The sequence below is a fragment of the Channa argus genome, chromosome 11, assembly GCF_033026475.1.
Source record: "Channa argus isolate prfri chromosome 11, Channa argus male v1.0, whole genome shotgun sequence".
NCBI classification, from domain to species: Eukaryota; Metazoa; Chordata; class Actinopteri; order Anabantiformes; family Channidae; genus Channa; species Channa argus.
In genome coordinates this window covers 26315307-26337540 of record NC_090207.1, presented here as the reverse complement: position 1 = coordinate 26337540, position 22234 = coordinate 26315307, and the positions used below count along the sequence as shown (strand labels likewise).

Sequence of the window (22234 nt, the reverse complement as noted above, 5' to 3'; positions counted from 1 at the left end):
TGGCGACATCTGAAATAAAATGTTTTCTTCTGTGAGCATTTCCGGTATCTCTACTGTATCTCTAAGTAGTAACTGAATGCCTACAACAGTTAATAACGGGGAATCCTGAATTCTGTCATAAATGCAACACATCCATAGTCCAAAACCATTGTCTAGCCCAATATCCGGTGATCAATTTCAAACTAAACCTGTAAAATTAGATATCCGTACACACTGTGACCACTAGAGGGAATTAAACACCCAACCCAAAGTGTTGTGTCAGTCTGTTTCGAATCGAAATGTGTTTCCTCGGAACGCCAGTCTGAACCAAATCTTTTCCAAACCCTAACAACTGGGGGTACACGAAGGAAAGTGCACTTAATTCTTAAAGAGGGAATAGAAATCGGCCTACGATAAAGCACAACCGGGAACTTTTATGACATATGGAGAAACACCGATGTTCAGACGAACTTTACAAAAGTGATTCCCTGAGATCAACAGTCAATTTATTATTAGAAGTTATGGTTTGATGATTTTAAGCGGAGGGAGACGGTAATGTTTATATCTCTGTGAAGTATTGTAACGACTGTCCAACTAACCAATGAAAGGACGCCTTTGGGATTTGTTCGAAGGCTCTCATTGGCTTAAACACACGTCAATCTCGAGTCGCTCATGGTAGGTTGCAAAGCAGGTGAACTGTTGACGGTGGTTCATAGGGCAACAAACAGTAGCGTACGTCGCCAGGGGACGTCAATGGTGGAGTACGTATCCATTCAGGGAAAGGTCTGATAGAGACCATCACTGGGGCTTACATGGAGAGCTGAAACCGAATATGAGGTTAACGTCATTAATGATGTACATATCTCTGGCTTTGCTATTTATTTTGCATGTATATATTGGATTTTCTGAAGCTGCACCTCGCATCAGCCCTTATGATGCGTCGCCTATCTCCAGGAAGCCCGGCTCAGCCTCCGTCACCTGGGAGAACTTCCACACCGATATGCCTCGTTCTATACCCGAGAGCGAACCTGCTCTCGGGCCTCTAACCGCACTCACGCCGCAGCCTGCCATTGTTTCTTTCGGCCCGATCGCTACCGCTACCAGCCCCCTATCTAAACCTGCAAGCACCTTCCATTCTCCTCCACCTACTCGGATCATTTCAGCTACTAATGAGCAAATAGCGGCGCCGATTTCCAGGCTAACTGGCGTACACAAAAGATCCGCCGATGCTCAAACATCACTTTTTGCTCCGGAGAAAACGCTGCAGACCATGGTGTCCATGGTTTCCCAGCGCACAGCCAACGATGCTTGGGCTGCAGATAATACTGGCACATCCATTACCTCAATAGAGAATAATCAAGGTGAGTGCGTTCATTCTGAATACGTACACCTAACAATGATAACAAAATCATTCAGATGTTTCAGCTGTTGTAAATTGTGCTCAGCAATGGTAAAAAAAAACAAAAAAAAACATAGGACTGCTTGAAATACTATTGATATGTCACGTTCAGAAAGCGAAAACAGAAAGCATCCAGTGTAGGCTAGATAGCCGCGCTATGGCTTTTGACGCAGAGAGCGACCGAACAAACCAGATTGCAACAATGGGCAGACCCCTCAAATTGCATAGTGTACCCCTTTTAAAGAATCAGTAAATCCTCAAATCCCACTTTAATAAATTCAACATTTACAATTTTCCAATGTGGACGTTACTGTGTAGCCTGTATTATCTCGCAATGGGGCTTTTATTATAGCATGAGTGTGCCACATATTACAGTGGGCTGGAAAAAGGGGGGCCATGAGGGGGTGTAACGTTGATTCTGTTGTTGTTCAGTCATTTTATCCAATCAATCATTGACACATAGCATCCCTACATATCCACTATCCTCTTGTGTTATACTGCACATGTTTAATGTTGATTGCAAATTGCAGTGAGCTGCTCAGATAGAGGCTTTAGCCCCTCTATTGTTGTTTAAATGGCAGATAGAGAACAAGGCCATCCAACCAAAATGGCCAGGCAGGCTAAGCCTTGAATGAGCAATGACAGTACAGCCCCTCCTCTCACACATCCCAGTCTCCATGTGGATGTGTTGTTCTCCAGGCAACACGGCCGCCCAGAGTGGGGGACCTTGTCCAACATGGTCCTTTAATGGTTGTCAAAGTCTGCACAGGCCATAGATGTGTATTAGCAGAGAAAATAAGGCCACATTCCCTTTTCTTATCAAGAGTTGGAGCTCATTAATCCTATAGCGCTATAGGATGAAGAATAGTGTTTAGAAATGCTGTTCTTCTCTGTCAAAACGTACATTTTCTTCCCAGCACACAGTATGTTCTAATTGTTCATGCCCCCAAGCTAGAAGCTAAAATCTGGCCTGTTTTATTTCATAGTGACATTGGCCACTTACATCAGGGGTCTAGTCAGTTCAAGGTTTTTAGTTTGACTCTTTGATCGCTACACCATACTATAAGCAGGGGGATACGAAGCAGATCAAAACTGCTGCTTTTAGTATCCTACGGTCATAAATGTTTCAAATGCTGGTTTGTCTCCTGATTTCAAAGAAGCAGCTCTGGAGGAGGCTATAGATTGGTCTGATGATAATGTTGATTGTACCAAACATTCTAGTAAACTGAATTCATAAATAATAATAATAATACATTTAATCCTAAGCCAGACAGTCGGTCTAATATTTTTTTGATAGAAATTTAATGCTTCTGAATATTTACTCTATGATGTAATTTATAAGTCAATGCTCTCTGTGACTTTGATTAATTGTTCAATTCAAACCGTCTTTACATTTTAACTAAATATTCACATTAGTAGAAAGGTTTTTTCTTTCTGCAAGCGTTCATTGTTTAGAGCTTCTCAGTTGTGAAGATTTGCTTCTTTATCTCATGTGATTAAAAACTAAACATGTTTAGGTTTACAAGAAAGCACCGTGTGCTTTAGGAAATTGTTGTTGATGGGCATTTCACCATTTTTAAACATAATTTAAGCAAATGGCAGATTTTCTAAAAAATTGAAAACAAATTGCCAACATTCTATTTGCTTTCATGTTTTGTTGTCCTTATTGTAGGTGAATTATGAAGTATGGGGTGTCTAGCATTTCCCTCATTTAATCAGTGTTACTATCATTTATTTGCACCCTGAAATCAAAATGAAAGCCTCATCTTTATTTTAGCTCATACATGAAACGCCATGGTACTGAAAGCAAGAATCTCTATACCAGTCATTTAGTCCACCCGTGATTATCACATCAACAAAGGTGTGACCTGGGTTAACGCCTCTCCCAGTTGCCATTACATTCTCTGACAGGGGAAAGACCTGCAGAGACAGTATAGAGCATGTGAAACATCTTACAATACTGACAGCTAATAATGTGATGTGACGCTAGAACCAAAATGCAAAGTAGGGTAATTGTTGCCATGCAGGCATGCCACCCACTGCTCGTTTTTTTTTTTTTTTTTTTTTAATTAACTGTACAGGCAGGAGAGAAGTTTTGAGACATGATTTGTTCTGTACATTCTGTGACTGAATACCAGCCATGCTGTCACACCACTTTAGATAGGAGGGATGTGAGCTGGGCCTGTTTTTCACCTCTTGTCTCTCTAATACACATAGGTCTAGTCCTATCTACATCAAACCTGTTGTGAGGCTTTACAGACCCCCCACAGTGCCCCTCTCCCACACTTAGTAGAAAATGATTTTTAGAATGAAGTGTAGAGTGTGTGTTGAGGTTATACAGTAGACATTCAGTGGCTCGATCTCTCTCAAACTCAGTCATAATCAGGACTGACAGTTCTTGAGTGGATGTCACTGTAGCAAAGGGTCTGACTGTATACTCCTCAGCCTTGCATAACTATGCCTATCGTAGTTACATAAAGCTTCAGGCAACAGTGAAAGAGTATCATCATTTGAGTGGGAAGCAGGGGCAAAAATACATTCAAATTCAACTCTTCATCTAACTGCTAGCGAAGGGAGTGTATTCTATCTGTGCACACCACAATAAACATTTTTGTTCTGCCTATTTTCTTTGTCTGTCAGGAAAGCGCAGAGTGAAGGCATATTGGCCTCCAGTCATCACTAGCCACACCTAACCTGAGATCAGATGAATAATAGATTATCACTCTGTACTCTACATGCACATCCACATATCTGTCATTATATACTCTGGTTTCTCAGGGTGGACCAGTTTGAACACAGAATCCTTCATCTGCAACACAGCTGGTTTAGAAGGTTCATCAGCTTTGCTTCAGACTGACATAAATAATGATTATGGGACTTCCAATACAAAATAATGCATCTGTTTTTAAGAGCGCAAATCATGCTTTGCTCTATTTATGTCCAGTAGAAGCAGGCTGGTGAGGAAACGTGTTCTCCTGGATCGGTGAGAGAAATGTATAAGGAAAGTGAATTACAGCTCCCAGGGGGCTGTTGATACCAACAAACAAGGCAGATTTAAACGAATGATAGTGCAGAGCTGGTCAGTGCTTCCGTTGTGTGGGTGAAAAAGAATTTACCACAATATGTTATTATATAGAGAAGGTATAGTTCAGTGATGCTGTGTTAACTGTTGGGGGGATGTGGGTGCCATCTTGTGATCTGTTCAGTCTGTTTACATGTGCCTGCTACAGGATGGGTATACCTATACAGGTGTGGGTTACCTGTAATCTTGTCTTTGGCAATAAATGTTAAAATTGTTCAAATTAGATGGAGACCAGTTGCTCCTTGCCAGACATGATTTAATTAGCTATATTGTGATGACACTTGTAACATTCACCACAGAGTCAGAACAGTCAGAAGTCAGAACACAGCCTCCCAGCTCCGCAACAGAAAAGCTGGGGAAACGCAGAGGATGAAATTCAATTTCCCACACAACTTCAAAAAAGAAATCGCAGAAGTTTGAGCCCAATCTTGTTTGTTGCCACGCTCTCTTTATATGGCAGCAGAACATTCTCTGTGTTTGGAATGAACCTTTTTCAGTGTGCGAGCTTGACCTTGACCACTACCATCCCTGTAGTGTTTATAGGCACATGTGAGATACCCCTGTTATGGCAGGTATGTAAACATGCCATCATGTCCAGTTTTTTTAATGGGCAGGATTTGTCATAATATATCATGCTGATCATCATCTATGAACAATTTGACTATGATGCAGTTTTAGTGTAAATAAGTTAATATTGACAGTTAAATAAACAGTTTCAAAAGTCTTTGGAACCAGTTCTGCAGGTTTTATACTGGTATTGCAGTTTCTTGTGTAAATTCAAAGAGCAAAGGGAAACTCTGCTGGTGCAAGCGAGCACATCACTCTGAAACACACAGCTTTGTTCTTCAATTGTTGTTTAAACGTACAGAAATGATTCTGTGTGACCACATATAATAACCGTATACGTGTAAAGTAAGATGATTTCTTATTTCTTAGTTTGTCCAACTTTAATTGACATTAACATTGACCAGATAAACCAGCACATTTTGTAATTTAAAAAACAATGTTCAAGGCTTTTGCGAGTCCAGTCCTCCAATCCTGCCTTTATGTACTTGTAGTCATACTGACCCTGACACGACGCTAACCCCGACAGGTAAATAGAAGGTAGAATAATATCTGTAGTTTAGAACTCTTTTTAAATAATTGACAATTGAAAACCCAGGGTTTTAACTAACTAGAATCTTGCCTGTAGTTCACTTTGCTTTAGAAATTCATTGTACCTTGATATTCCTCTATGTTTTCTGCACTTCTCTATCAGGATCTCAGCCAAAATGTTTGCTTTGTTTGTGCTTTTTCTTCTCTTTTTTTTCTTTTCACAGAAAGTTGCGCTCAAGATTTTCAGTTCTTACAGGATTTGCAGCAACTTGTGCAGCAACTCTAGAAGCAAAACACTTGTATCGGTACTCAGTATTGGGGAGTACTCAAAATGATGTACTTGTACCCAGTCTGGGAAAAAGTGGTGTCGGGAAATATCTATTGATGGCGAAATGATCTGCCAGGCAGCTATAAAACAGCTTATGTAGCACTACTTCTGGAGGAGGTCAGGTTTCCTGACTCCTCTGTAATTTGAACACAGGGGTTGTTTGACTTGGCTTTGCTACTTCTCTGTTAATCTTTTGTAAAATTATTTTATTTGCTTAGTTTCAGATCATGGTCCAAATTAGTATTTTTTCCCCCCAAACTACAGAACAAAGTCATAATAGCGAAAACAAAAAAAAATGTTTTTCAGACTTCACTGCCAATATGTCCCAGTATTCCACATATCTTGTATTTCCTGTTTCATTCTGACACCCCTCTCCATCCATTCAGAGGCCCTTTGTAACTGCAGCACTGGCGGCGAGGGGATTTTGGAACCAGATGAGTGCGACCTGGTCACAGGTCAATGCTCGTGTATCTCGGGCTACACTGGTCTGCAGTGTGAGGAGTGTGAGGAGGGACACTTCACCAATGGCACCAGTGGCTGCCTACCCTGCTCCTGCGACTCCTTCGGTGCAGTGGACCACCTCTGTGACAGGTAAAAGTGTATATGTTTGCTAAGCATTACAGTATATGCATCGGTTAAAGCTGCACAAATCAGTGCATTTACAATAACACTGAATTAAAAGACTGTATTTAATTTTATCATCACTGCATTTTAGTGACTTGTTTTAATGATGTGGCCCAACACCAAACATCACACAGACCGTATTAGCACCATTTTTTTTTGTTCCTCCATTACAATTTTGAAGTAATTTCATTTCCTGAATCTGCCACCAAAACAAACCTTCCATGCCACGCATGTCCTTTCCTTTCCCTGACTGAACTCATGAAAACACAACTTGTGTCTCTGAGATGGATTTGTCATTGTCCTGTTACATGTCTTGTAAGGTCTTTACATATTAATAAGAAAGAATAGATGGAATAGAATAGAGAATATTGGGGGGACTGTGGCGCAAGGAGGTAGAGCAGTCGTCCATCAATTCCATAGTTGTTGGTTTGATCCCCTGCTTCTCTGGTCACATCTTGAAGTGTCACTAAACACTTCATGATGTGAGCAAGACACTGAACTGAACCTTAACTTCGTCGCAGCTGGTGAGTGATGGTCAGCTGCCTCGTGTGCATGTGTGTGAGTGTGAATGTTTGAAAGAGAAGCGGTGTAAAGCGCTCTGAGTACCAATGGGTAGAAAACCACTATATAAGACTATAAAGAGTCCTGTACATTAAGCAATTGGCAACCAAGCGCTGTTGTGTATCCACATCTCTATTTGGAGCTTGAGTATTGCTGTAAACCCAACACACTAGTTGAACGTGAAGTTATTTGCATAGCAAACACGTGATTTGACTGATTTACATCAAAGTACATGATTGGATAAATACTAGCCTTAATGGCCATGGAAGTACACATGAGTCACTGAGATAATGTCAGCGAAAACAAGAGAGCTGATTATTTCACTGTGACCTCAACTTGGAAACAAATCCTGTCACTGCTGATCTTTATTTGAGTGTTAGTTAATGTTTTCAGGTACAGTATGTGTCATGTGTGGTGTGTAAAAGTGCCTAGGTAAACAGATTGTCTGCTGTGACTTAGTTTTTATTACAGTGTCTTCTAAAGACTGGGACAAGATGTTCTGGGTCTCAGCTTTGCTCAGACATTATGTTTGTCATAATGCCATTGACCTACAGAATATTTTTCCCGCCCATTGAGCAAGGTTATCATCCTGTCAGACATCCCTGAGGGTAGCAAAATTCTCACCCTCTGCTAACTTCTCGGATTCAAAGCCTAAGAAATAAAAGGTAAAGAAAGATCCTTGGATGCAGTTTATCCACTAGTCACCGGAACATTCACTAGGGTAAGGAGCTGCATGTGTGGGTTAGGGACATGGTAAAAATAGCAGTACTTTCTGCCTCTAACCATGAAAAGGAATGCTGTTGCTTTTCGGCAGCTCGAGACAGTGTGTGCAGTGTGTGGAGGATTTGTGTTGTCATTCTCTGGAAAATACGTCACAGTATGGACTTGCGTAAGATAAATCCTAATAGGTATACTCCTTTCATGGAAACAAGGGATGTCGTTTTCATTTTTCTGAAGCTTGGAATGTTGCTGCTTGAGCTTAGTGGAAATCAGGTGAATGTGCAGGCTCAGTGAACATTTTAGGTCTTCAAGCTTTCGAACAGTGAAAAACACCTTATTAGAGTCCATTTTAGCCTGATCACTGCTAACCCTGTTAGCTTTGTCTAGCCCCCCTCCCTCTGGAGTTTATATTACTAGTTAGACAGATTGCCTTCCGACCCCCCAGGATGCTGCTTTACGTATCTTTCCCATTAAGTAATAAGCTCAGATAAAGCTCAGTGCTTTAGCTTTGTCTGCTGTCACATGTTCCCAGCGATGACCAATTTAGACTTCAAATGTGATGCATTAGTTAATGTTTTAACCATCACCTCTTCTTTTATCAGGACTCATGCTCATTCGTACTTCCACTGCTGTACAGTTTTACATGAAAATCCATCCAGCAATTGAAACACAAAGATATTTAAGTATTATTATTATTACTATTATTATTGTCAATGTTATTCATAGAATCTATAACTGTTTTAGCATTTGTTCATAACCAGAAACAAAGAACAATTTAAATAATAAACATGGCATAGTAACATGTGATATGGAAAAACAATACAGGAAAATGATCAAGTTGTTATGTTATGGAGCCTAGTTTTAGGGAAATTACTGTTTGCCACATTATTTCCAGTCAATTTGACAATAATGTTGCATTAGTTTAGTTGTGCTTTCATGTGTTTTGGGAAAATGTGGGAGTTGTCCACCTCCTACCCTAAGGTGAGAAGACATTGTTAGTGTTCGTCAATTTCAACCTATAGTTCTGTTACTTTTTGTGTAACAGTGTTACATCCTGGCTCTTTGTCACAGCTTTGCTCAGATAGTTACAGAGCAAATCATAATAGAAAGGATAAAAGTTGTACATACACATACACAATCACACAGGTGCAGCTGAGTCTGAGCTCTTTTCCAGTGTTTGCTGTGATGAAGCAGTGCTACATTTTGGCTGAGGTAGCATTACATAACTGAAGAACAATATATATAACTCTATGGCAGACAGACCTCCCTTGTAAAAGGTTCTATTTGATGTGAAAACCAAATATTTCGATTTGTTCTTGACTTACTGCTTTTGTTTGATATTGTTTTAATTGCTTTGCTGGCTATATAAAAAATGACATGACATTAAAAGGAGATATTTCCATCTGATAACCCTGATTGGAATTGATCTAACCTATTTTTATCCAGCTAAAACATTAATGTGAATGTCATAATTCTGCATCAGTTCTAGCATCAAAGTGCAAGAGCTTCTATCTAGAGCAAATAATTTGCAGAGTCATTCAGTAGTATCACACCCTGAGGATCAGTTTGTTCTCATAACCTCAAAGAAGCAGGATGCCTAGAAGCAGCAAGACATCTTGTATATGAGTAATGATCTCTCAATATTTTTAAACTTTGCAACAAACTAGATTCTCCTAAAAAATAAAACCTGTGTGCATCATAAGTAGCTTTATGTTTATTTGCTGTGACAGTCACAGCACAGAATATTTCTACTGTCAAGAAAAATAAGATCAATTTGATCAAAATCCTGTGCAGTGATGCTTAAAATTTTTTTTTAAAAGTTTGTCTTCCTGTATTCTCCCATTCTATTAGATTGCATTCATTACTGTCTATTTTAAATTGAAAGTTTTGGCTGCAAAACAACCTGCTGTGGTTTTTACCAGCCTAGTTCCCAGCGGTTATATTAAATGGGGAAATGGCCAAGCTTCAGTACAAACAAGAACTAAGCTCTGTTTATAGCCCAGGGTTGTTAAGTAACTCAATTGGATAAGAAAAACTGATAACGATAAGATGGTGTGCTCATTGCCCCAGCTGACGTGTGTGTGTGTGTGTGTGTGTGTGTGTGTGTGTGTGTGTGTGTGTGTGTGTGTGTGTGTGTGTGTGTGTGTGTGTGTGTGTGTGTGTGTGTGTGTGTGTGTGTGTGTGTGTGTGTGTGTGTGTGTGTGTGTGTGTGTGTGTGTGTGTGTGTGTGTGTGTGTGTGTGTGTGTGTGTGTGTGTGTGTGAGAACACAAACATTTCCCTGTATGATGGCAACCTTAAATTATTGATTGGTGGTGTTTGGCATCCGACTTCTTTTAATTGTTGCTAAAAGCACTTGTGCTTGTATTTATTTGACTGTGGATTAGTCAAATAATTAGCTTGATATTCACAGTCTCCCTCACATTTGAAAGAATGACCGTTGAATCCTGTAGGATAAGGAGGTATCACGCAATTTTTTTTAAAAAAATAAGTGATCGTGAATTTACATGACTTTCTCTCCACTTTCCACTCATCCCCACTTGAACAAGGCAGTGGCTGCCCACCCTGAGCCTGGTTCTGCTGGAGGTTTCTTCCGTTAAGGGGAGTTTTTCCTCTCCACTGGTGACTAAGGCTTGCTCAAGAGGGATTTGTTGGGTTTTCTTTACATATATGTATAATCTTGACTTTATGATGTAAAGTGCATTGAGATTAATTGATTTGAATTGGAGCTATATTAATAAAGTTTTTTTATGGATTTGAAAGAACAAGAGCCAAGTTATGCTAGTTCATATTTTTTTTCTGATCACTGTGCAAATCCCAAGTGGACAAAGCTTTTTGTATGTATGTTGCTATATAAATGACCTAATATCACCTGGTGGTTAGAAGGTTGTGGAGGACAGGCGCCCACACGGCCCCTCTAACTGGTCTGCTGCCCCATACACAGCAAGCTGTGATGCAGTGTGTGTTTTGTAGTGGTGTAATGATTCTTCAAATCCATGCTTGGATTTAAACCTCAGTTAAACCTAATTGCTTTTATTGTTTTGCCTGCTCGGTGTTGCTTGTCTGCTTTTTGCAGCTGTCCCGAAACCACAATCAATGTCAGTGACATCAGGAAGGTGTTAGGGGAGCAGATCTCACTGTCACTCAAGATCTCACTAGTGTGCGTGGGACCTTTTTTGCATCAGTTTCCATTCGCAATGAATAGCCACTGCTGTCCTGGCTTTTGGAGTCGGTTTGGAGTGAACTCTATAGCCCTGTTGGCGGGATAAGCAAAAATGCTTCAATTAGCATCCAAGTCAAACTGCAGTGACTCTTTTAGAATGTTTTACAGGTGTTACTTTTATGTTTGTGCTGGCTAAAAGTCTGAGTATGGCTAGTTTTTTTTTTTTTTTTTTTAATTTCATGTACCTGTGCTACTATCCATGGTGATCCCTCCAACAGTCTAGTCCAACAAATTGTTGGACCCGATAGGCATCAACTATTGAATTCTACCTTTTCTGGGACTTCACTGAAACCAAGATTAATGAAATTTAGTCTTAAGAACTCAAATGGCATCTGTAATTGTATCATTTTTTTCAGTTTTGCTCACAGCAGACGTTTGACCCCCATTCGGTCTACAAGTCAAGTGATATAAAATGGACACATTACCCAATGCATTCGGTAAGGACATGTCAATAATTGACAAAAGAGCTGTAGTATTTTATCAGTACTGTATGTGGGTCAGCTCCTCCAGGCATTGTCTTGAAGGCATGACATTTTAGAGTACTGTATGGAAGGCACCAGTCTGTAATGAAATATTGATGGTGGGTGCAGAGGTTTGCATCATATGTCACTGCAATGGGGTGATGTGGGCACCGGGTACAGCTACTAGACAAAATACGGAGTTTTATACCGATACGTATTCTTCCTTATACTTGTTTTGTGTTTCTAATTAGAAGGTTCAGGAATAGTTCATTGGTTCAAAGCAAAATGTCCCAAAATTCCCAGGGCTGCAGGGTTTGAGCCACACACCTGAATTCTGACTGGTGGGCAATCGCTGATTCTCTGCACTGGCCCATGTGTATACATTTCAGTTGATGACGGCCTTTGATTAAATATCTCTTAGTTATTAGATTTTCAGATTTTTCTTTATTTATTTGTTTAAATTGATTGAAGGAATAGTGTGTGATTTGGGAAAATTGGGAAAATAATACTGAAGTAGATCATTGCATCTTCATAAAGGCGATGATGTTCATTTGTTCTTCAAATAGGTAAATACCCAAACACTGTTTAATGCTTAGACTGAAGCTCATGCTTGTATCAATTTAAGATTTTTCCACTTGACACACTCAAGAGCAGCAAAGTATGGAATTGCCCTTGAAAGATTTTATGTACTACCATGAACCATGTTTGAGGCCTAAGAGAGTAGTATATTATTTAATTTCCAGTGTTTTCCTTCACTCAAAGTGCTCAGTTGTTTATGGAGAAGGTTGGTCACCCAGATACTCTAAAACTTTCTATTTGATGGCGACTTGACTCACTTCAGGTTCTTGACAGTCTAGTTTTTTTTTTTAAAGTGACAAGACCTGGTTCACTCACAACCTCCACCGACTTGTTTAGATAGGTTTTGACTAAACTGAATGGTCTTTTTAGAAGATGCAGTTTATCTTTTGTTTGTTGGTACCTGGCTCCAGATCTTTTTAAAGGTAACTAACCAACAATGAATTGCTGCTACTCATGGGGAATCTGTCAGTCTCCAGCCCGGGTTAGTTTGTTAATCTGTGCTGTAGACCTCCATTATTGTCCAAAACAAAAAGAAATTAACCAGACACCCAGACTCCACTCATTTCACCTGTTTGTAAAGCAAAATGTTAACGTTCACAACCGAGTGCTTTTGAATGAAGAAACATGTTGCTTATGTGTGGACACTTGCAGAGATCTACAGCACATGTGAACAAGCTACGTAAACCCAGGCTTGAGACTGTGAATACAGACAGTGTAGTGTCTGTTTCAGTGTCTGTATGGGCATTTGGAAAAGGAGCTTTAAACATTGTATGATCTGTTCCATCACACTCACTAAATCTATGAAATAATGAGAATAAAAAGCTAGAGGATATGACTTAGAATGCAACAAAATTTTACCACCACTGATGAATAAACACTTTCTGCATTTGCATTCATACCCAGCAATGCAACTAAACCTGCTTAGTGTTATTTCCCTGTTGATTTCTGACAACCATTCTCCTTTTAGTTATTAAACAGGCGATCAGCATGTTGCAGAGATATGTGACCGTCTGCCCTGATCCAACACACGTAACCTCAGAATGGGGTTAGGCTTAGTCGCCCATGTAACACTGGCCTACTTAACCTATACAGCACTAATGCAGACTGGCAGGACCAGCACAGTACTGAGGTCACACCAGAACAATAACAAACCCCTCCTCCTGTGCTAAGAACGCAGGAATTAATTGCCAGATTACTGATCACTGAGAGAGAATATTTTTGCTCTTACAAGGATCACCTACATCCCCCTGCAGTCCCCCTCTACTGTTCCAGCTGTGAAACTGGTGGGTTGCAGGCTGCAGGTCATGGTGTTAAACTAAGGCTCACACAGATAAGAGATTGTTACACTGCCACAGGTCAGCGTCTGACCGCAGACCAGTTATTTCCAGCATGATTTCTACAGTCAAAGTATTGGATCCTAAAATCTTTAGATGGAAGTATCTCTCTCTCTATATCTATCATGTCAAGGAACAATATTTGCTTCTGTTGTTTCTAATCTAAGCAGCAATCTATAAAATTTTATTTTGATTAGTTTATTTCAATTATTAGTTGAAAATTAGGGTCCAAATGCAGCTAATGTGATCCATCAAATGAAGAGGATTTTGTGATACTCAGGTAAAACGTTCAGCTAGGGAGTGTATTATGGCAAAAAAACATACTGTGTGCGTCTGTGTGTGTCTTGATTCCATGTTGGTCTGGATGTTCTGGTTTGTGTCATTAGAAAATGACAAGGACAGCAAGTCCTGCTTCTCCTTGTTAGAAGCTGTTTTAATGCTGTTTGATTCTTTTCGGGATTGTTGTGATTTACATTGCCTCATTTTGCTTTAACTTTTTGTTTTTTTATTATTTGCATGTTGCAGTGTTTCTAGGCATTTTGTCTTTTGCTTATGTGTGTGCATTTTACATTAAGGAAGCAACACAACGTAGCAGTAGCAAGCTCTAGGGACTGTACTGAAAGTGCAGATCAAATTTGCAGCAATTGGACAAAATAGAAAATTAGTGCAGAGATTAGGCTGGACTTGTTTGATTTTCATCATCAAAACGTCACAAATTCATCGAGGAAGTGTTCGGTTCTTTATCTGTTATTAAATCCCAGAAATCAAAGTTCAGAGTTTTCAGAGCTTGCATGCAGTCGTCTGCAGGAAGGTTTTTCTGCTTTTTTTGAAAAGTTTAATGTCTGATGTCTTTTTCATTAGTAAGGGGAGATAAGCAATGTAAAGAGGTGCTGTACATCTGACCTGAAGACCTTCACTGTCTAATACAGTTACTACTCCTCAGGTTACTTATCAGGTAACCAAATGGATTTCTCAAAAAGCACAGCATGGACTTAAAATCCAGCAATTAACTTAGAGTGAGTGGAGAATAGTTACAGTTAGACATTATCTTTGGGAATTTGCTGTATTATGAATGTGGCACTGCATTTGTTGTATTTTGAGTGTGTGTGTTTAATGTGTTTAGCCTAAGTGTGTGTGTGTGTGTGTGTGTGTGCGTGTGTTTAATGTGTTTAGCCTAAGGATTGAGGACTGTTGATGTCTTGTCCTCAGCTGTGCCCATGCCCCACTAAGCATCACCACAAGCCCCCATATTTGCATTAAGTGCAATTGTTTTAACAAAGCCTTGATTGTCTAAAGACCCACACACACACTTATGGAAAATGCTCCAGTCACTCTCGATTTACTTCAATTGTTCAGCAATTATTGTCCCCAGATTATGTTTTTGAGCCCGTTGTCTGGCTTTGAGGGCTGATCAAGCTTGACTTAGCATCGCACTTTTCTCGAAAATTAATTTAAGTGTGGGAAGGGATTAGAGGGCCACAGAGGATTCTTGTCTGCGAACAAATAAACCTCTCAATGCTTCTCCCTCTTCCTTTGCATATGAGTGCATTAAACATAATAGTGGAGTGCACATCTAGTCTGGGGGAGATGCATTACTGCCGAGGAGTTTAAATGTAGCTGATGTTTAACTCGGCCGGAGGCATTATCCACTGAGATTTCCTTCACATTTCTAACTCAGTTATGTAAAACTCATGAAATAAATAAAAGCTCGGTGATCTTATTTTTAAACAAGCATTTTTAATTTGTTTCCCTATTTTATAAATACATGCAGCAGCATTATTATCTTGTCTGTCCATTTGTTTCATTCTTGTGAACCTGATATGTCAGTAACAATTTTAAGGAATTTCATCACAATTGGCACAATGATCCAGTTGGCTTCAGTGATGAGTTGATTGGATTACTGTGGTCAGAGATCAAAGGTCAAGGTTAGTGTGACCCTACATCCATTTTTCCCATGTTTGTGAATGTTGTATGTAAGCACTACCTGCACTGTGAATTTCTTAAACCCTTACATTATTTATAATTATTTGGACTAAAGAATCAACTGATTTACATATTGGTGAGCATCATTGTGACCTTTTTTGTTTCCATTATATCATCTTGAGGTAATTTCTTCAAAATTGGCATAGCCTTCTACTTGGCTTCAAGAATGCACTGACTGTTGGTCATCAAAGGTCACCGTGACCTTATGTTTGTTCAGTGTTTATGAAGAGAATTTTATTACATCTGGTACAAACATCCACTTGGACTCATTGATGAAGCAATAAGCCTGGACCGACATGAATCTTACCTGCAGCTTGACACCATAGAGCGGTAATTAAAGTACTTAAAGAATTGTGACCAAACTTAATCTGTGTTCTCTGGGAGACACCAGTGTTTTTAGAAAAATGCCTAAATCGAAAAGTCATCATTACTACTTCCTGTGTCATTCAACGGTAGCACCAGTAGTTCCCTGGTACTGCTGATGTCATACATAAGTACTTGTTAAGTACTTCTACTTTGTACTTTAAGTACATTTTAGATTGTGTACCTAGTACTGCAACTTGCGTAAAGAATTTGAAGTGGTACTTGTAGTGCAGTGTTTTTTTTAGGCATGTACTTGCACTTTTGTGTCCTGATGCCACCACTTTCCATTAGTCAGATTTAAATCTAATCTCAGTTTGTTTTGTGACTAGGCTCTGTGGAAACCAGTTTCAACCATGTTCTGGCACAGTGGTGGTATTGTCCCTGAAACTGTTTGGTAAATGACAATAATGTTAGTTAAATACTAATTTGTCAAGATAACTAGTACAAATAAACTAACAGAAAAACCTTGGTTGGGTGAAATAATAGCAGGACAATTGTTCTGCTTGTCTTTATAACCACTCAGCTTCTTCCATTCAAATAATTCACATCATGCGTCACCACAACAAAACTCCTTTCTGAAAATGATGGGTCACTTCCTTTTTGTGGCTTTAATATTTTATTTTCAGGAAATGACATATCCATATGTGAAGATGTGTCTTTGACAAGTGGATACATTTACACCTTTTGGGTATTAGAGCACCCACGTTGTGTTAAAGTCTAAATGAGTTGTATTACTTTGGTAGACAGTAGTTCCAATCAAAATAAAACCCGATTTGTGGATTAGCCTGTGTAATACTGTGGATCATCATACTGAATTCAAAACCATTTGTTGCGATTGTAGGGCAACAGACATTTCAGAGACATCTCCCAACTAGACCAGATGAATCAACACCAAGATAATAGACTGATAGTTATTTGTGATTTACATTAACCGATCACTTAAATTTACTTACCCTGACAAATGGGTTTGTCGATCAGTAATATGCAACAGGGTTCACGTCTCCAATCTTCAACTTTTCCTAATGTGAAGGGAGGAACTAATGAGCAGACTAGGCAGCTCTAAAGCATAACTGGCAGCCTAGATGCTTCATACCTGGAACAGAGTTAAAGAAACAGATGGATGGATACCAGAACCTGCAGGAAGTTGTGTGGAATCACCGCAACAGTCTGGATATCAGCTGTCGTGACTGCGATCCAAAAAAACAAGCGCATACAGATATCTAGTTACATCTCTGCCTTCTTGAGTGTTGTGTTTGCTTTAAATGAAATGCTTTCTATGACCATGTATTGTGCCCCATTCTCATATTGTATTGTTGTGTTTCTTTCAGCTCAGGGATTTGTGTATGCAAGATGGGAGTGTATGGACCGAAGTGTGATGAGTGCCACCCGGGTTTCTTCCACTTCAGCAGCACTGGCTGCCGGCCCTGTCAGTGTCACAACCACACCAGCAACTGCCATCCACAGTCTGGTGAGTTTGCTGAAGACAGCTCTAACACAGTGGAGCACAATAGCAATATGATGATTAAACAGTCTGCTTGCTCTTGTTGAAAACAATATTTAAAACGGCCAATGATTTTACATCTGATGGTGTTTGAGCTTTTCCATACTGTGGCTCTAAGAGAGAGCAAGGTTTTCTCCTATGCCTCATCATTTTAGGTTCATAGTGAGACTAAACATCTTTAACTTTGTTTTTGTGATTTGTTTTGCTTCTGCACTTATTAGCATCAAGCTCTAGACTCTAAACCAGAAAGACCATCCCAAAAATTATTTATGGAAACTACAAAAATACATTCATTCATTAAAATAAATAAGTAGAGTTTATAGGCACTTGTATAATATTGCTATCACACACTGTAATTAATGTTAATTAATTCCAGACCCCAGTTATAAAAATCCAACTGTCTCCCTATAACCAATTTGTCAATTGAGAATTTGTTGTCAATTGCATAAACTTAATTTTGTATCTGTAAACATAGTTTTTAAACGTAAATATTTTACAGGTTTGTGCATTTTGTTGCAGGTGCAAATCTGTTTATGAATATATAGGTTTTAACACATTTGCCATGTGTTTCAGTTTTGCAAAAAAAGATTTGAAGAGATCAGAAGGATTGTAAATAGGACTTTCAACTTCTGACCAGTCAGCGTGCTGAATGAAGGATGCCGAAAAGCAATGCTGCCATAATAAATCTCCAGCATTAATTATTTTTTTTTTGCTATTTTTTTATATTTTAATGCTTCATTACCACTTGTTAAAGTTTTCAGTTTAGTGCATTTCATTGTACATTACAATGATTACACTAATATAAGCTGGGAGAAACGCATCAAGGTAAAATTTCATCAGTGTCAACAAAAGCTAAACATTAAACCTTGATGAAGATGCTGTGTGGGGTTGGGCCACAGTAACGTGTGAATTACAACCGCAAATCTGTTGGACCTAGACATGTTTAGTTGGCTCTGAATTTGATGTAACTAAACACTGAACCAATAGAGGAGTTGAAGGAACCTTCCTCTCAAATGATTACTGGAATAAACTTGCACGTACTGTAGGTCTGAGGTGGGATTAAAATCATCGGTTAATCCCAGTACAATAAGATGACGCAGAACATGTGCTGGTAAAACAGTCATGTTAGAATGATGAGAATAGTGTCAGAAAGCAGCAGGAACACGTAACCCCAAGTTTGCTGCTGGAGCTTTAACCAAAGCCCCTGGTAGCTCATAGCAAAAGCAAGCGAATCCTAAAAATCGTACTAATATTGCTGAGTTACCAATGAGTCTGTTTACTTTCAATGACCTCTGTTCTTATGCTTTCACTGGTTAATTTGGTAAATGTTGAATTGGTTATTTTTTTTATTATTTTACCTTTTTTTATTATTTTACCTTCCTTGAAACTGAAACTTTGGTCAAGCTGAAAGGTCTTTGTCTTCAAATGAGCAATAGTAGTATCTGTTCAGTCACATGACTAATTGACCAACGTGGCCAAGTTGAAGGTCCCACGGTCTTTATTTTAAAACCTTTAAGAATGAAATAATATTCCATGTAAAGAGATTGTTAGAATTAAGGCGTGTGCTACAAGTCCTAAATGTAAATAAGGGAAACAAAATGAAACAAATAAGGAAAAAACAAACTGGACATTGTTACAATTTTAAGTATTTGTCTGTGGCAACTGTTTATCAGCCCTGCACATCAGCTCAGGGGATTTTAGTCCATTCCTCCTCAAAGAGCAGCTTCGAGTCACGGGTGTAGGTTGGCTTCCTGTATGCCAATACTTTGACTCTTCCTTATTAAAACATGACATGGATTCAGCTTTAACCTTTTTTGTAGAAACACTTGTGTGTTTTGGGCCATTGTCATGTTGCACGATCCACCTTCTGGTGAGCTTTAGTAAGATGGTAAGCCATCCTGGTCCAGAGGCAGCAAAGCAGATCCCTACTAATGATACTGCCTCCACCATATTTCACAGTTACCTTGTTTAATCTCTTTCCAACACCTTCTGGTTTATCTACAAGGACTTGAACAGGCAGCATATGTACTTTTTTGGAGAGCAGTGGCTTCCTCCTTGCAGCTCTGCTGTGAACGGCACAGTTGTTCAACGTTTTCCTGATGGTGGAATCATGAACACTGATATTAGCCACTGGAGGAGAAAACTGATGACATTTTAGTCTAAATGCTGATCAAGTAAAAATAAATGAACCACAGTATATAAAAGTGTAAGTTGCCTCGTGGATCCACTGTGTTTATTTCTTCTTGGATGAAAGGGGCAGCTCCTTTGCTGATGGACATTGAATGGGAAACCTGAAGCCTAATGGTTCTTTCTATTCCTATGAAATTCCCCATAAATGATGCAAACTAAACACACAGATTTAAAGATGTAAAATCCAGTTTCAATTCTGATTGGCGTTATTTAAGGTGGAATTATCTTTCTCTTTGCCCCAATAACATGTAATCCCATACATGTTATGGGGGGCACAGTTTTTTTGCTCATCTCCCAGCAGTCAGGCTTAAAGACTTAAAATGCCCAGCTAGTGACTGACTTGCAAAGGAGGAAAGGTTGAGGGGGAAAGGGTGGGGGTGTTGGCCAAGCAGTTTTAGCAGCCATATGTTTTGCCATTATAATGCAGGCAGATGGAGGGCTGTAGCCTTTCCTGGGCTCAGTATTTAATAGTGTGGATTAACATAGCTCAGGTTTGACAGCTCCTTTTAAAGGCTGACCACGGCCCCTGGGCTGCTTACACACTACAAATGCAAGTAATATGCCATTTCAGACACTAGACAACACACAGTATATGCAGCATATGCAGTATATATTAGAGCTATTAGGATCCCATACTATATATCAGTATCGCCAGCAATCCAGGCAAAATAAAGCTGATCCACTTCCAATCGTCATGTAGTTTTATTGTGCTGCATTTGAACAGCTTAAAGTTCTGAGCTCTTTGGAAAGAAAACTTCCAAAGAGCCCAGTCAAGTTACTTTCTTAACATAAAGTAGACACACAGTAGCATCAGATTTCCCCGATATTGTTTATGATTTGCAAGCATCATAAGGATGCTATAGCCTTGTGGAACTTCTGGCAGAGGTTGAAATTTTGATTTTGGCCATTTTATGGAGCTTTTAGAGCCAGGGTATGTAAAAAAAGTTACGGACAACATGGGGGTAATAATGTCAATTAATTCTATGAGAAACTCGTCGGTGTGTGCTGCCCTGCACACACAAGTCAGCTAGTTGTTCATAAGGGACTGTTTTAATAATGTAGCATCAGAGAAACACTTGCAGATGCACAGCTAGACATTTCAGACATTCCCCACAGGCCTGCAATTGGATGCAAAAGTTTGCATGCCCTTATTTTCAAATGGCAAGAAAAGGTAAATCAAAGAAATTTTTCATTGTGTAACATATATAATACACATTCAACAACCATTATTGTTATCAGACATATATGTTGACCTTTATTTAATTTATCAAGGAAAAATCAACGGAACACTGCTGCAATCATGTGATCTTTGTTCTGTCCTCTAGGAGTGTGTCTGAACTGCGAGGGTAACACACAGGGATCCAACTGTGAAGACTGCAAGCCAGGTTTCTACCGCAGCCCTGGAACGGCCTTGACCAAAGCCTGTGTACCATGTCCCTGCTCCAACTCCACCTCCACTGGCACCTGCCACACCGGTCAGTCCCTGCTGCTCGCAGCCATTACTCAACACATTTCTTAATTTTATTAAAGAAAAAACTAGAATTCAGCTATTCAGCTGTCCTGATTTAGTCAGGGAGGGTGGTGAAATTACATATCTGCCTCAGAGTGCGTGTGCATCCAGGAATGGATTCAGCATGCTGCCACCAAACTGACTGTGCTATTGACGCTTACGTTTCCAAAGAGGCAGATGCACAGAGTACATCTGTTTCCTTTGACTGTTCCTGTGGATTCACAGCAACATCTGAAGATGTTGCATTCACAGCAATCCCTGACAAATCAATGTATGCATTTTGATTAAACTTTTATTTACAAAACCGATTTCCAACTGTGTACATTGCGCGGTCTTCCAGCAGTCTATATCAACGTAACTAAGAGCTGGTTCAGACTCTCCAAGCCAGCTGTAACTATAAACTTTTGGTAAGGAATAAGCTTTCTAATTTCCAGAGCGGTAAACCAGAATGTTTTCCATCTCCTTTCCACACTGTCTGGCATTACCAGCGACCTTGCTTCTCTCACCTCCAGGCTGCTGCTGTCCTACTTACCTAGTTATGCCCAAAGGTCTCTATTGAATCGAGGTCCAAGTTGAACAATTGTTTTATCTAACATTTAAGGTTAACTGACTTAAAAAACCATGAAGCGATTTACTGTGTCAATATTAACACTTAAAATACTGAAGGAGCTTAGTGTGAGGCAGGAAAACGCATCTCAGAGCAGCACACCCTGCTCCTTTGATAAGTGAATTAGGAGGAATTCCTGAAATCATGTTACTCCCAGCCACTGGCATGTCGCAACAGACACTAGAATTCATCAGAGCAAACACTACCTTTCCAATCTACACTCTCAATTTAAAACTTCCAGCTGTGTATGAACTCCTCCTGTACAAGTCAAAATTAAAAACATTTTGTAAAACATTTTCATACTGTTTTGCTGTTGGACAGGACTCTGAAGGTGCAGGTTGTGTTACAGGGCACTGAATCCCAAAAAGATTAACTTCAACTTCTAAGACCTTAATTACAGTTTATCCAGGAGCTGTGTCACACAGTGTTGAGTGTGTGATTGTGGCCTCTAATAGCCTTTTGTGCTTGGAGTTCAGCTGCCTCACACATGATACCATGACACAGTGGCATAGATCACAACTTAACCACGTCAAACTGCCCACACAAGTGCTTCCTATGCTTATTGAGGGTTTCATTCAAAATTGCATCACTACATTTACCCTTTACTGTTATTCCCCCGTCTCACCCTCTTTTCTGGACTAATCATGGCACTCACCCATTGGCAGTGGCCTGCATGGCGACAAACATATAGATGTAC

At 39.6% G+C, this 22234-nt stretch overlaps 1 protein-coding gene across 1 annotated transcript in view; it reads left to right on the top strand.

The window, feature by feature from the left end:
• Nucleotides 1-697: 697 nt before the first annotated feature.
• The window catches only part of si:ch211-158d24.2 (multiple epidermal growth factor-like domains protein 9), a 28142-nt gene continuing 6605 nt past the window's right edge, over nucleotides 698-22234 (top strand). Inside the window, exons 1-4 of the mRNA XM_067521703.1 lie at nucleotides 698-1340; nucleotides 6270-6474; nucleotides 17058-17197; nucleotides 20746-20895. Coding sequence (XP_067377804.1) covers nucleotides 812-1340; nucleotides 6270-6474; nucleotides 17058-17197; nucleotides 20746-20895 — 1024 coding nt within the window. The 5' untranslated portion in view covers nucleotides 698-811. The remainder of the gene's footprint in view (nucleotides 1341-6269; nucleotides 6475-17057; nucleotides 17198-20745; nucleotides 20896-22234) is intronic.